This window comes from Diaphorina citri, unplaced genomic scaffold (assembly GCF_000475195.1).
Source record: "Diaphorina citri unplaced genomic scaffold, Diaci psyllid genome assembly version 1.1 scaffold30, whole genome shotgun sequence".
Classification (NCBI taxonomy): Eukaryota; Metazoa; Arthropoda; class Insecta; order Hemiptera; family Psyllidae; genus Diaphorina; species Diaphorina citri.
This window is the reverse complement of record NW_007377468.1, coordinates 369,027-385,107: the sequence shown is the minus strand read 5'-3', so window position 1 is coordinate 385,107 and position 16,081 is coordinate 369,027. Positions and strand designations below refer to the sequence as shown.

The 16,081-nt window shown below is 37.8% G+C and overlaps 2 protein-coding genes across 2 annotated transcripts in view; both read right to left on the bottom strand.

Moving 5' to 3' along the window:
* LOC103511193 overlaps positions 1–3,008 on the bottom strand; it is an 86,006-nt gene extending 82,998 nt beyond the window's left edge. The window contains exon 1 of the mRNA XM_026825014.1: positions 2,897–3,008. The gene's annotated coding sequence lies outside the window, so the exon portion shown is untranslated. The remainder of the gene's footprint in view (positions 1–2,896) is intronic.
* Positions 1,948–16,081, bottom strand: part of LOC103511182 (NEDD8 ultimate buster 1) — a 23,104-nt gene continuing 8,970 nt past the window's right edge. Inside the window, exons 5-7 of the mRNA XM_026825007.1 lie at positions 4,330–4,450; positions 2,876–3,126; positions 1,948–2,716 (exon numbers count right to left, since the gene is read on the bottom strand). Coding sequence (XP_026680808.1) covers positions 2,948–3,126; positions 4,330–4,450 — 300 coding nt within the window. The 3' untranslated portion in view covers positions 1,948–2,716; positions 2,876–2,947. The remainder of the gene's footprint in view (positions 2,717–2,875; positions 3,127–4,329; positions 4,451–16,081) is intronic.

The following is a 16,081-nucleotide window of genomic DNA, read 5'->3' as shown; positions in this document are numbered from 1 at the left end:
ATATAGAAAGAGTAGGGGTTAACCCATCCTTTATACCAAAAGTTGATAAGCCAAACCAGTGGAGGTCGTCTGTGGATTAGACGAGGCTTAGATAGACGAGGCAGATTCTGTGTCCCACTCTGGAAGCTATCTATAATGGAAATGACGAAGATGAATGATTTGAACTTATCAACTATTAAAAGAAGTATATTATGAAAGTTTAAATAAATCAGATACGCTTTTAAAAGATAAAAGAAAGTGATGAACTTAAACTTAAGAGTTCGAGAATTAACGAGGGTTGGCTAACACGGTAGGCACGAGTTAGATTTATTATGTTTGAATGTGAGAATGTAGGTACTGGTAAAGGTAGGTATGTGGAAAGAAAGGTATGAACGAATTAGGATTTGGACTTGGACTAACTAATTAACTGTTCGATGGGTAGGTTCTTATTCCTGGAGTAAGTAGGGTAAGTGTATGTTCTGCAAAGAAGACGTAGACGTTGAACGAAGGTAAAGGTGAGTTTGGTTTCCGTTTGGAAAGGTTTATTAGGCCTTCCGTTCAGGGGAGTGAATTAGGAGAGAGCGTAAGAGGGAATTTACCTCACGTTAGTTTTCGTCCCTTGTATGAGTTTTGTAATTTTATAAACCCGACGGAGGGGTAACGGATTATGTAGGTAATATGAATATGGATATAGACTAGTTTGATTTGGATAATTAGGTGAAGTACGTATAGGTAAGTATGTTTATAATAAACTGGTGGCGGTGCCAGGCCAGAGCCTGTTGATAGGTGTAGCCTTTTGACACCGGCCGGTTAGACCTTCCGTCTAACTTTGAGAGTGACTATGTACACTCTTGGGAGTAACGTCTGTTATCCCTTTGACTTACTACGTACTGTGTGTATCGTCCGATACACGGGGTTTGACTGATAGTTTGAGATAAAGGGGAATGATAGGTTGTATGATAGATAGACGATATTTGGATTATATCGGGTCTATAAAGTTTACTGTGGCTTTAAAACAATAAGGGGCTCACGATTCGAACGTGGGCAGAATGGGAATGCGTAAGAGCTAGAAGGAACTCACCCTACGGAGTTGAGGCTTACGGTGCTCTTTCCGTTGGACAGGGGGATCCGTGGTAGATGATGATAACTGTAGTAATTACTTACGATAAGATAATAGTACAAGATACCACCTTTGATTAGAAGCAATGTGATGTCGCCTCGACATTGGCTCTGAACCTTTGCTACTGAAAGATGCCCACGAGAGAAGCGTGAAGAAAATCTTGGATCAGGGATTCTCGAGAGTCTCCGAGTATTGACGAAGTTGATGCGAGGGTAGATATGTTAGACCTTGAATAGGGTTACGGTTTTTTGGATTTGATAGGCAGGTGATTATGTGACACTTTGAACTTTGAAGTGTGTATTGACCTTAATTGTATTGAAGTGTGTCAGTTTTCAGCCAATTGTCACCGTCTTCAGCTCTTCCATCTCGTTTCTATTCTCCTAAAACTTGAGTGATTTCTTATATGTGACACTCAAAAGCCGCCATAAGGTCTTCGGGAAAAGTTCTTCTTAATTTGAATAATAAAAGATTTTTATTGTTATAACACATTTTTATTGTATATTTATTACGTCTCCTCCCTCCAGTTGTTGCAAAACATGTTGAATTCCAATGGCATGCACCATCTGTTGAGTTTCATGTGTTGTACATTTCACAGAGATAAATATCGCTTTTGCTTCTTTTTCTCTCACTTTTCTCGGTTCTTTTTTCATCATTTGTATCCTTTGAAATAATTGTTTGGATGGTACCTGTTATTATCCCTTATGAAAAAGAATATCTGATTCTTGAAAAATATGCTGTATTTTATTATCGGACCTCCATAGAGGTTCCACCAAGGAGATGTGAATTTTTTACTTCGACAACCTGGCTGCCAGAGCTTACCCACAACCACAGAAGCTATTCCATAGTTACACCAACCTCAGTGGTGTAGTGGTTAGCGCGGTGGACTTCGGATCTGGAGGTTGGTGGTTCGAGTCCAAGTCGTCAATAAATTTATAGCGGTATATTATTCGGGGAACGACATCGGTGTAAGAAAGTATAAGACATACCAAGATTATTGTTAAGAAACAGTCACCATTAACACTTCGAAGACAATGCTTTAATCAGTAATCATGCGTTTCCAAACACAATTTAACTTGCCTGTCTTCCTGGATGTAACATTGCTTTATCCTTTCGTATTGTATAATATATCGGAACAATATATTGTTGCCGACAGTATGGTGTATCATTTGTAAAAACAAAACTCTGATTTTAAAAACACAGTATAAAAATAAAATATAATATATTATTTGTAAAAGTAACAAAATCGTAAACTATTCTAGGACCAGAGAGTTTCAATCATTTGCAAATTGGCTTTTCAACCATTTTGCTGAATTCTATCGTTCCAGTAAACTACATATTGGATGATTGAGCTCATTGTCTAAAAGTGTACTTTGAACAAAGTACTTGTTGGTGTTTAAACGAAATCTAACAAAAGGGAAAATACGTAACAAAATTTTCAGTTTGTCAGAGCTCAGGTGTAGGGAGGGGCAAACACCCCAAAAAGATGGGTTAAGCTTATACAAATCTCTACTCTTTGCCCACTGTACACTTCTTGTCTCAATCTTTTGAATTTGCTTTGGTGGTTACGATTCAAGTGTTCCTCCCTTCTTAAAATCTAAAGGTTAAATCATAATATCAAAGAATCGACCATTTATTTATAATTTTTACCCATTTGCAACTGCTCCATTAATGTCCCCCAGCCAGACAATGTTTAATGTCCCTTAGCCTAATATTTCACATACTTGAATCGATTATCAGCCTCCAGTAGGAATACCAGAGCTCTGGCTTATTATTATTAATATCAAAGGATTCAAATACCTTAGGACTAAGAACACACACAGTATGACTTGGCGGGACGCAGCACTACCGTTATTGGCGGGAAGACAGCAGACTTCTGTACTTGGCAAGGAACATTTCCTCCAGATCAAAATCCAAATCATAGTAATCTTTACTAGTGGAATCGTGGATTTCATCTGTCAGTCGAGCCAGGGCTTCGTCTTGTTGTTTAACCTGTAGTGAGTTGGGTAGGTGTGCAGATATTTCATCCACTGGAAATTGAAACAAAAAAGTTTAAGGATAGTAAATAGCTTTCATTCCTCATTCTCCTTCTCTTCTTTTTATTCTTCTGAAACAAAAAAGTTTAAGGATAGTAAATAGCTTTCATTCCTCATTCTCCTTCTCTTCTTTTTATTCTTCAACAAAAAAGTTTAAGGATAGTAAATAGCTTTCATTCCTCATTCTCCTTCTCTTCTTTTTATTCTTCCTTCTTCTTCTTCTTCTTATTTGAAGAAACCATTTACTGATGAAATTAAACTGTTGAGATATAGGGACTACAAGTCCTAATTTGACAGTCAAAATCTATCAAAATACATCTTGACTTATCTAAATACCACTTGTTATCAGAATGCTTTCAGAATTTATATGACAATTGGGTAGGTCAGTATGTAGAAATACACAAACCTGGAAGGAACCACATCAAGTTTTTCAGCAACAAGTCTTCTTCTTCTTCTTCTTCTTCTTCTTTCAATCCAATAAAACAACTGCTATATTAGACTCGTGTGGTCTGTGTCGTAGCACACCAATCCCGCAGTATGTCTCTCATCAGATGGGCGAGAAGACACAATGATTCCTGTTTTTCGATTTCGAGACACAATGATTGCAAATATTTCAAAAGGTGTTCCTCATCACCCATCTGATGGGTCGTGTGGTCTGTGTCGTAGCACACCAATCCCGTAGTATGTCTCTCATCAGATGGGCGAGAAGACACAATGATTCCTGTTTTTCGATTGCAAATATTTCAAAAGGTTACTTTCTGGTGTTCTCGTGTTGACCCAGCACCTAAATAGAAAGTATTGTTCCTCCTCACCCATCTGATGATAGGCATACTACGGGATGGGCTTGCTACAACACAGACCACACGAATCTAATATAGCAGTTGTTTCATTGCTATGAAATAACTGTCCGCCCTTCGATTTAAATGCAGTGTTTATCTGAGTGTCTGAAAGCAAAAACGAGCCAGGGCCCAGGGGTGAAAATACGAGTACTTATAAATAGATAGGCATACTACGGGATGGGCTTGCTACAACACAGACCACACGAATCTAATATAGCAGTTGTTTCATTGCTATGAAATAACTGTCCCCCCTTCGATTTAGATGCAGTGTTTATCTGAGTGTCAGGAAGCAAAAACGAGCCAGGGGTGAAAATACGAGTACTTATAGCTGGGAAATAAGAGTGTTTGGAGTACTTACAATTGACACCCTCCAGGATTCCATTACAGCCAAGCAGCTCTTCTATAGTTTTCTGCACGTTGAAGTTATTCTTCTTGAGAGCAAACGTTGCCATCCTTAAATCAAAACCAAGTGCTGACACCTGGCGGGAAACAAGAAAAATGAATTATATTTTTAAAAAAAAAAGTATGAAAAAAAAAAAAAAAAAAAAAAAAAAAAAAAAAAAAAACATTGTTAATTAATGTAAACACATAAATTTAGGTATACATATTAATATTGTAAACAAATTCATAGGTATCAATAAAGATTGCTCTATTATACTGTTCTCAAAATGGAACATCTGTTGACAGCTGACAGCCTTCAAATCACCTAGGCAATTTATTATAAGAATTAGGAATTGGACATTATAGTAAACATCTGTTGACAGCTGACAGCCTTCAAATTACCTAGGCAATTTATTATAAGAATTAGGAATTTGACATTATACTTAGTAAGTCCTGTGGTATTACACTTGCTGGCCATGCCGAAGGTTCCAGGTTTGATGTCCAGAGATAGGTACCAAGAATACTCCTGATAATTTTAATAAATCAGTACCACCTCCCAGTAACATTTCTCATATTTCACTCAATAATACCTGAGAAGCTGTAGGTAGGTATGAATGTATGTGCCTACATTGGATAATGCTAATTTTCATTTTCACCCGTTGTATTGCCAGACATTTGGTCTTGAACTTTAGCTCATCCTGCTGTATAACGTGTCAGAATTAACATCACTTGGCGATTCGTGTGACCTGTATCGAATAATTTATAACGAATTTATTAATATGGGTAACGTATAATTTATAATGTCTAATATATCCAGATTAGAGGTTTGCCTTTGAGATGGTTAGAACCTTCAAATATCGGAGCTTGAACCTGGATTAACCCTTAGAGGCGGGCTTGCAAAAGCAGTGTGTTCCTGGAGGGGTTAAAGTTTTTTTTTTTTTTTCTTCTGTATTTCATTATCGGACCTCCGTAGAGGTTCCACCAAGGAGATGTGAATTTTTTACTTCGACAACCTGGCTGCCAGAGCTTACCCACAACCACAGAAGCTATTCCATAGTTACACCAACCTCAGTGGTGTAGTGGTTAGCGCGGTGGACTTCGGATCTGGAGGTTGGTGGTTCGAGTCCAAGTCGTCAATAAATTTATAGCGGTATATTATTCGGGGAACGACATCGGTGTAAGAAAGTATAAGACATACCAAGATTATTGTTAAGAAACAGTCACCATTAACGCTTCGAAGACAATGCTTTAATCAGTAATCATGCGTTTCCAAACACAATTTAACTTGCCTGTCTTCCTGGATGTAACATTGCTTTATCCTTTCGTATTGTATAATATATCGGAACAATATATTGTTGCCGACAGTATGGTGTATCATTTGTAAAAATAAAACTCTGATTTTAAAAACACAGTATAAAAATAAAATATAATATATTATTTCTAAAAGTAACAAAATCGTATACTATTCTAGGACCAGAGAGTTTCAATCATTTGCAAATTGGCTTTTCAACCATTTTTGCTGAATTCTATAGTTCCAGTAAACTACATATTGGATAGTTGAGCTCATTGTCTAAAAGTGTACTTTGAACAAAGTACTTTTTGGTGTTTAAACGAAATATGTTGTTGTTGTTTGCAAATGTCGGGTTAGAGCTCTGGCATAGTCTTTCTTCTCCAATGCTGCTCTACCCTTCTCATGCAATACCATGGCAGTCACTAGAGACTTCTCTTCTTCTTTCGGTAGGGTGAGGTTCTTCCCTGACTGATCGGCTATCTGGAATGAAAATTAAAGACCATGGCAGTCACTAGAGACTTCTCTTCTTCTTTCGGTAGGGTGAGGTTCTTCCCTGACTGATCGGCTATCTGGAATGAAAATTAAAAATAAGGGTAATAGAAAGTAAAAAAATCAAACATTGTTAATTATTGTAAACACATAAATTTAGGTATACCTACATAATAATATTGTAAACAAATTTATAGGTAGGTATTAATAAAGATTGCTCTATTACTTATTGTAAACACATAAATTTAGGTATACCTACATAATAATATTGTAAACAAATTTATAGGTAGGTATTAATAAAGATTGCTCTATTATACTGTTCTCAAAATGGAACATCTGTTGACAGCTGACAGCCTTCAAATTACCTAGGCAATTTATTATAAGAATTAGGAATTTGACATTATACTTAGTAAGTCCTGTATTACACTTGCTGGCCATGCAGAAGGTTCCAGGTTTGATGTCCAGAGATAGGTACCAAGAATTTTCCAGTTTCTATTTTGATTGCAACTAGTGATGGGTCGTGGGTAAATACCCACTGGGTGGGTATACGATAAACCGTTCTTGAGATATTTTGTTCACAACTTCCTACTTTTTCCCATTTCAACCTGTAGTACGTACGTACGTACGTACGTACGTTACGTACAGACCATGGGCTAAAAACCACTTTTTTGGAATCAGGGGACCCCAAAACGGATATTTCCACCCATTTCCCGATTTTGAAAATTTGGACCGATTGCAATACTTTCATTACTAGTATAGCTCCGCTATACTGTAGTAATAGAAAGTAAAAATCGGTTTTCATTTTCTAATTCAGTGAGAAGAAATTTCTTTGAAAGGGCGGCTCAGCTCATGTTCAGTACAAGCAGAAAAGAACCATCCATAGGGCAATTTCCCTTATGGATGGTTCTTTTCTGCATAATGATGCCCAATGGAGCAGTTGCAATTGGGAAAAAAATATAAATAAACGGTCGATTCCCTATGTAAAAAGTTGGGAAAAATCCAAATCTGAGGTCAAAACTCCGAAAAAATAACTGTAAAAGGTCGAAAATTCAATGTTTATTGTCCGTTTACTGTGATTATTGTCACTTTTGACAAATTCAAACAGTCGTAATCCCATCATTAATCTCAAATCTTATATCCTACATAATCCTACATATTAGCAGTGAAATATTAAGACCTACGAGTCTGTTGAAGCAATACTTGAAAAGCTTATAACCTTATAGTGACAATGCTTGTGAGGTTATAAGTCTGATAACCCTGTAGTTTTAGGACCACTTTGCTACCTTAGTCGGAGCGGGAAATTTTTGAAGGTGCCATATTTCCAAGTTGGGAAAAATCCAAATCTGAGGTCAAAACTCCGAAAAAATAACTGTAAAAGGTCGAAAATTCAATGTTTATTTTCCGTTCTAATGAAAGAGTTCTATTATGTGTCACGTCAGACATTACGCAGTTGTTTTTTTCGTCCGTTAGGTAGCGCTACTATGCAAGCGCAAAAAGTTGGGAAAAATCCAAATCTGAGGTCAAAACTCCGAAAAAATAACTGTAAAAGGTCGAAAATTCAATGTTTATTTTCCGTTCTATTTCTAATGAAAGAGTTCTATTATGTATGACGTCAGACTTTACGCAGTTGTTTTTTTCGTCCGTTAGGTAGCGCTACTATGCAAGCGCGCTTACCCAATTCAATTAAAGTACTCAGACTTGTATCATCAATCTTGAGTGCTTTCAGCTCACTCTCAGCTCTGTCTAGTAATGCAATACATTCAGGTATTTTGCTTTGATGATATGCCACTATGCCTTGGAGTAGATGAAGCCGCATGAATAACGCTTGCTCGTTACCAGTAGAACCTGGAATAGAAATTTTAATTGTGTTAAGCATAAACGCTTTTCACAAATGTTGTTCCCCGCTTAATATACTACGCTAAATTTTATAGCTTGACCTGGACTCGAACTAGCAACCTCCAGATTCAAAGTCCACCGTCCTAACCACTGCACCACTGAGGTTGGTTAGAACCTAGAAATAGAAATAAACACTAGAAGTAAGTTCTAAATGTTAACCTTACACTTTCAACTCACTCAAATCAAATCAAATCAAATTCTTTGTGGTAAAGCAGAGATTTTTCACAACTTTAGTGGATATCACAACACTACTATGTTAAACCCATAAAATACACGAGACCTTGTTTAGACTGCTGGGGTAAAGGGACTTTTTAGTCTCATTCGAGCAGGATAAACAAGGTATATTCTATTCTATTCTACTAGCTTACACATGCACAACTAGTGATTTTGTTGTTCATTTCCCACTGGGACTAGTGCTCAAGAGAATACTTGAGATTTTTGATGTGATGTAGGTAGTATTTAAAGCAAGTTCCCAGTTTCATGACTATAGGTTTAGCTCCATACACAAAAAGCCCAATCTGAGGCTTTGGTGTAGGGGCCACTGCCCCAAGGGATGAGTTTAAGCTTGTACGATCTTCATCTCATCATCTATATTTTTACGCCTGTTATGACTAGCACTTGCGGTACTTGTGCAGAAGTCACGTCCATAGAATATTGCTACCAAAGGAACTGGCACAAATGAGCAGTGACCAGTAGTTGGGTTAAATGCAAGGAGTTTTCACAATTAGAGCAGTGATTAGTGTTACTATAGGGTTAGGTTAAATACAAAAAGGAGCTTTTCTTTTCCATGGACGTGACTTCTGCATAATTACCGCGCTTGGTAATGCTTATACGAATCATGAGGTTATTGAAGAGTTTACTTACCCGAAGGAGTTTTGATTAGTGTTATTATAGGGTTAGGTTGAATACAAAAAGGAGCTTTTCTTTTCCATGGACGTGACTTCTGCATAATTACCGCGCTTGGTAAGTAATGCTTATACGAATCATGAGGTCATTGAAGAGTTTACTTACCTGGAGAGCAGTAGTATCAGGAGTTGCATCACTGGATAAGTACGGAGACAGCCACAACTTGATGGAATCTTTGTTCAATTTTTCGCGAACTTGAATCAGAATAGGATCTAAAATTTCGTCACTCATTGTGTAGGTGTATTGGTGGTCAAAAGAGCTAAACAGAAGAGAAAATGGAAAAAAACGTAAAGCGAAAAAGTAAGTTAAAAGCAAGGAGCTCAAGTAGGTTAAAAGAAGTGATAAGAAAAATTTGAACAAAGAACAAAACAAAAACAAAATGATAAACAAAAATTTCAAACTATACACTGTTGTCAAACCTATCTTGAGTTTAGGCGTATTTTAATGTTTGTATTTTAATGTTTGTTTTCAAGCCAAAACATCGTAACTCCGATCCCCGTGTTCAAAACCCCAAAATGTGTGTCATGCGCAGAAATCAAAACTCGTCGAACATCGTACCCGATGCCCAAAAACACGCGATGCGAAATCTCTCTAATGTCTGTATTTTATGCTTCCGTGAAACTAGCTTGAGGGTGAGGGGTGTGCAATCCAGCATATCATAACTTATAAGAGTGGTGACGGATGTAGTCAGATAGACTTCATCTTAGCTAGAAGGCAACATCTTAAAGAAGTGAGAAATTGTAAAGTAATCAATGGAGAATCTGTAGCACCGCAGCACACACTTCTTGTCATCGACACCTCTTTCATGATATCTAGAAAGAAAGTGCAGAAGACTACAAAGGAAAGAAGATGGAAAGGAAATAAAGCGAAAGAACTCGGAGACGGATTCAAATCATTCTACAGTGGGAGCAATGATAAAGGAAGAAAATGGAGTCGGCATCATCTTGGATAGTGAATGGAAGACAAAAGTAACGTGTGTGAATAGGAAGAGCGATCGTGTCATGAGTATGAAGATACAACTGGATGATATAGAGTTGAATATCTTGAGCGTGTAGGTATGCACCTCAGGCTGGATGTGAAGACGAAGAGAAGGATGTATTCTGGAGAGAAGTGGAAGAAGTAGTTTCAAGTATACCTGATGATGAGAGAATATTCCTGATGGCTGGTGATCTGAATGGACACATCGGACGTGGTAACACGGAAGTGACAGCGAGAATCAGAGGTGTTTGGGGGGTGGGAAATAGTAATGAAGAAGGAGACCGGATAAAAGACTTTCCATTGGCCACGGATATGGCAATCTTAAACACATTCTTCAAGAAGGAGGATAATCAGCTCATAACTTATAAGAGTGGTGACAGAATATGTAGTCATCAGATAGACTTCATCTTACCTAGAAGGCAACATCTTAAAGAAGTGAGGTACCAAGAATTTTCCAGTTTCTATTTTGATTGCAACTATTTTGTGTTGACACCTAATTGAGAAATAAGTATTGTGTCTATTCTTGTCCTACAGATGAAGGACATACTATGGGTCGGGCATGCTACAACACAGACAGTGGTGTTACAAACCTGAACGTAGGAGGTGTCCACTGGGCTGTCACCATTGGTCAACAGGTCAATGTCAGAGAATGTGGTCTGTAGGTCCTTCTGTCTGTCTGCAGCATTCTGGAAGTAAAATTATGTTTTAATAACAATGACTGGAAAAAAAGTGATAAGGTGCAACAAGTTTAAGGTGACTTAGAATGGAAGAACCATAGATTATTGGGTTTCCCCTGATTTAGGGTGTTGAACGGGAATCAAAATAAAACCCCCATTAGATTCAAATTTCGATACCGGATGTAGTCAGGGGTTTTTTCCACTCCTGGTTTGCCCTCGAAAAAAGAAAAAAATAATCACTGCCTGCACCTGCACCTTAGAATTATCCATTATAAAAAGCCTATCAAACTCGTCATCAATCGATAGCTGTGAATCAAAGGCTTAAATAGGAATGTAATGAAACTTGGTGTACCTTCCTAAAACAAGACATACTTTGCAGTGGCACCTAGATTTGGGCTTCATAGCAAGAAGAAGTATCCGAGTCCACGAACTTATCAAACGACCCTCGTACACGTAGGATGTCAAGATCTGTGGTCCAGTTATAAGACTGTTATCCTGAACGTTGGAGAAAGTGTTCTGGGAATGACATCGGGAAAAGGAAGACCGGAGGATAAATAAGAGACTTGGTGGTGGAATCAGGAAGTAAAAGACAAAATCAAGGAAAAGAAGGAAGCTAAAAAGAAGTGGGCTAAAACTAATAAACCTGAGTTGCACCAAGTTCCTATCTCAGATAGGTATATAAAATTTTATTGTAAATTAAAATTCAAATCCCTTTCGATCAATTTCGATTAAAATTAGGCCGCATTTCGTCACATGTCCACTGATCCGGTACCTCCTTGAAAATACGCCTAGATTACGAACCGCCAAATTTAAAATTTGAAATTTCAACGTAAAAAAACGGATATTTCGATTTCCAACCATTTTCCGATTTTGAAAAATTTCAAAACTCTATGTTCATCAAGCCCCAGCTGAAGTGGATATTGTGCAGTTACATGTGACCGCTATACAAAAACCTGTTCATCATCATCATCATTCGATTTCCAACCATTTTCCCGATTTTCCGATTTTGAAAAATTTCAAAATTTGGAATTTTGGACCGATTGCAATACTTTCATTACTAGTATAGCTCGCTATACTGTAGTACTTAATAGAAAGTAAAAAATCACTTTTTTGACATCAGGGGATCCCAAAACGGATATTTCCAACCATTTCCCGATTTTGAAAATTTGGACCGATTACAATACTTTCATTACTAGTATAGCTCCGCTATACTGTTATGTGTGTGCTGTCAAATATCATTAGAAGAATTTGTAATGAACTACCTTCAATTTAGTTTCTCTCAAAAGTATTCAACCAACATATGTATCTACATCAGATACCTACCTACAAGATCACAGGTAATTTATCCTGTATACCTACTTAGTTACCATTTGAATAGAATGAAAATTATACCACCTCTACCTACAGCAATGACATCGTACGGAAATATTGGGATGCTAGAGGAAAAATGACCTAATGGTCAAAGACCCCGACATTTGCAACATACATACATTTTCTGTCAATAGCTTTTACCTGTACTTCATTTTGATCTTCACTCAGAATCACAGCCATGAGAACTGATCCATTTTTAACACCTTGATCAGCCAGAAGTCCTGTCTTGTTTAATACACTGCCTTTGCTTATCAGCTTAATTCTGAAAACCACAAGTAGGGAACCGTATTGAAATGATTGTAAAAAATAAAGTGGTGCAATATTGAGGTTGAGTGGATTGGAACACATCACATGCCTTCAGGCACAGTACATTTGTCAAGGGTCTAGGTTTTCCTTGTCCTAGGGATCAATTTAATTTGAAGAAACCATTTACTGATGAAATTAAACTGTTGAGATATAGGGACTACAAGTCCAAATTTGACAGTCAAAATCTATGAAAATACATCTTGACTTATCTAAATACCACTTGTTATCAGAATGCTTTCAGAATTTATATGACAATTGAGTAGGTTAGTATGTAGAAATACACAAACCTGGAAGGAACCACATCAAGTTTTTCAGCAATAACGGCCTGCAACTCCTCTGTAGGACTCGTCAAACTAATTTTCTCATTCAAAACTTGTGAGGTTTTTCCCGATATTCTGATTTTCAATTCAGCAATCCCTGTTGCGAGGAAAGTTTCCTTCTGTTTTAACTTGGTCAGTGCTCTTTGTTGAAGATCCAATAGAATTGGGAATTTGTCAGCTTCACTTATGTTGACAGAGTTTCTGAGTTGTGTGGATTCTAGGCTTACAATGGGCATGCTCCATAACATTAGAAATAAGCATTTTGATGGAAATTCCATGTTTGCTCTTCTACTTCTTCGTCCTTAGTAGGTATTCACAGGACTTTTTCTGTTACCTACATAATCACAGTATTTTAGTGATAGGCACTTAGGTGGGTGGGTAGGTAGGTAGGTACGTACCTACATCCACCAAAATAGAAACATGTGAAAATAAATGAGTCATTGAATATGGCTTGCACACTGTGGGACAAGTCATCAAAATCCCCCAGGTCCAGATCTACGGGATACTGAGGAATTATGTTGGTATCATAAAATTCCATGTCAGAGATGTTTGATTCTGTACTTAACATTGATTTGAAGTGTTGAATTTCAGTGATTTTATCTGCTGGATAGTCAAGTAGTCCTGATGGAGCTTTGTCACGATCATTGACTGCCTCTGACCATACATGAAATGATTTGGGGCTACCGGTCTCTTTGTCAGCTTCACTTATGTTGACAGAGTTTCTGAGTTGTGTGGATTCTAGGCTTACAATGGGCATGCTCCATAACATTAGAAATAAGTATTTTGGTGGAAATTCCATGTTTGTTCTTCTACTTCTTCGTCCTTAGTAGGTATTCACAGGACTTTTTCTGTTACCTACATAATCACAGTATTTTAGTGATAGGTAGATACTTAGGTGGGTAGGTAGGTAGGTAAGTACGTACCTACATCCACTAAAATAAAAACATGTGAAAATAAAAAGTTCTAATTGAAACGGTTTATGACTAGGTACTTTACTCACACACTTGCTTAAAATCAACTGGGTCCCTAATATGAATGAACGCTTTTTCACGTACCAACAGATATTTACTATTGATTTAACCCATTACCTTATTATAGTAAGTCCTGTGGTATCACACTTGCTGGCCATGCCGAAGGTTCCAGGTTTGATGTCCAGAGATAGGTACCAAGAATTTTCCAATTTCTATTTTGATTGCAACTATTTTGTGTTGATACCTAATTGAATTGGGTATTTACCCGGGTAAATACCCAGGGTATTTACCCCAAAAATAAGTACCCGGGTATTTACCCATCACTAATTGCAACTATTTTGTGTTGACACCTAATTGAGAAATAAGTATTGTGTCTATTCTTGTCCAACAGATGAAGGACATACTATGGGAGTGTGAACAGGCCCATAAGACTATGTAGCCATCAACATGAAAACTGCCGTATACTACAAGTTGCAGTCTAGATGTGAAATCCGCCTAATACCTGAGAAGCTGTAGGTAGGTACACTTTCTCATGATTCTATGAATGTATGTGCCTACATTGGATAACGCTAATTTTCATTTTCACCCGTTGTATGGCCAGACACGAGCTTTTTCACAACTTTAGTGGATATCACAACACTACTATGTTAAACCCATAAAATACACGAGACCTTGTTTAGACTGCTGGGGTAATGGGACTTTTTAGTCTCATTCGAGCAGGATAAACAAGGTATATTCTATTCTATCTATTCTACTAGTTAGCTCATCCTGCTGTATAACGTGTCAGAATTAACATCACTTGGCGATTCGTGTGACCTGTATCGAATAATTTATAACGAATTTATTCATATAGGTAACGTATAATTTATAATGTATCGAATAATTTATAACGAATTTATTCATATAGGTAACGTATAATTTATAATGTCTAATATATATCCAGATTAGAGGTTTGCCTTTGAGATGGTTAGAACCTTCAAATATCGGAGTTTGAATCCGGATTGCAATCAATTTCCATGTTTCAATAATCTTTTTACACTGGTAATGTCGCCACTGGTCGCTACTCGATTAAAGTAGCTACTCAATTGTAATAGCTACTCGATTAAAGTGCACCCCGAACTCAAAGCACAGAGCCGAAAAAAAACCTCGACCCCGCCGGGAATCGAACCCGGACCTCCTGCGTGCAAGCGCCAAGTGTGATACCCACTCGGCCACGGAGGGATGAGTTATTTATTTTAACAACTTACCCTTGATGGTCATCAGTCGCTCCAAGTTGGGTCCGTAGCTCTTGTGGAAGCTTCGTTCACACTTGCGCAGTCTATCCTCGCCCTCGGGCAGCTGAGTGACACTCTCCAGACATAGGTAGGACCAGGCTATGTCCAGATTGAGAACAGCATAGTTATCCACCGAGTCCAGAATGGAGCTCGTACATAGACTGGGGACAGAAATAAAATAGAATAGAATAGAATATACCTTGTTTATTCTGCTCGAATGAGACTAAAAAGTTGTCCAGATTGAGAACAGCATAGTTATCCACCGAGTCCAGAATGGAGCTCGTACATAGACTGGGGACAGAAATGAAATAGAATAGAATAGAATATACCTTGCTTATTCTGCTCGAATGAGACTAAAAAGTCCCTTCACCCCCGCAGTCTAACCAAGGTCTAGTATATTTTATGAGTTAAATGACATGGTAGGTATAACAAAATTTTTGAGTACCTTGCTTAATTAAAAAAACTATACTGTAGTAATAGAAAGTTCCTTTGCAATCAATTTCCATGTTTCAATAATCTTTTTACACTGGTAATGCCGCCACTGGTCGCTACTCGATTAAAGTAGCTACTCAAGTGCACCCCGAACTCCAAGCACAGAGTCGAAAAAAACCTCGGCCCCGCCGGGAATCGAACCCGGACCAAGTATGATACCCACTCGGCCACGGAGGGATGAGCTATTTATTTCATCAACTTACCCTTGATAGTCATCAGTCGCTCCAAGTTGGGTCCGTAGCTCTTGTGGAAGCTTCGTTCACACTTGCGCAGTCTATCCTCGCCCTCGGGCAGCTGAGTGACACTCTCCAGACATAGGTAGGACCAGGCTATGTCCAGATTGAGAACAGCATAGTTATCCACCGAGTCCAGAATGGAGCTCGTACATAGACTGGGGACAGAAATGAAATAGAATAGAATAGAATATACCTTGCTTATTCTGCTCGAATGAGACTAAAAAGTCCCTTCACCCCCGCAGTCTAACCAAGGTCTAGTATATTTTATGAGTTAAATAACATGGTAGGTATAACAAAAATTTTGAGTACCTTGCTTAATTAAAAAAACTATACTGTAGTAATAGAAAGTAAAAAAAAAGTGAAGGCAAAATAGGAAACATATTGACTATTTAAGTATGTACGACAGGTTGTGTTAAGCAAAGGGATAGAAAATAAAATAGAACAGCGGTCCCTAATCTAGTGTATCTAAGGAACCAGCTGATTTATGATCAGGTGACAGTACCCCCACCCCCATTGTCACTA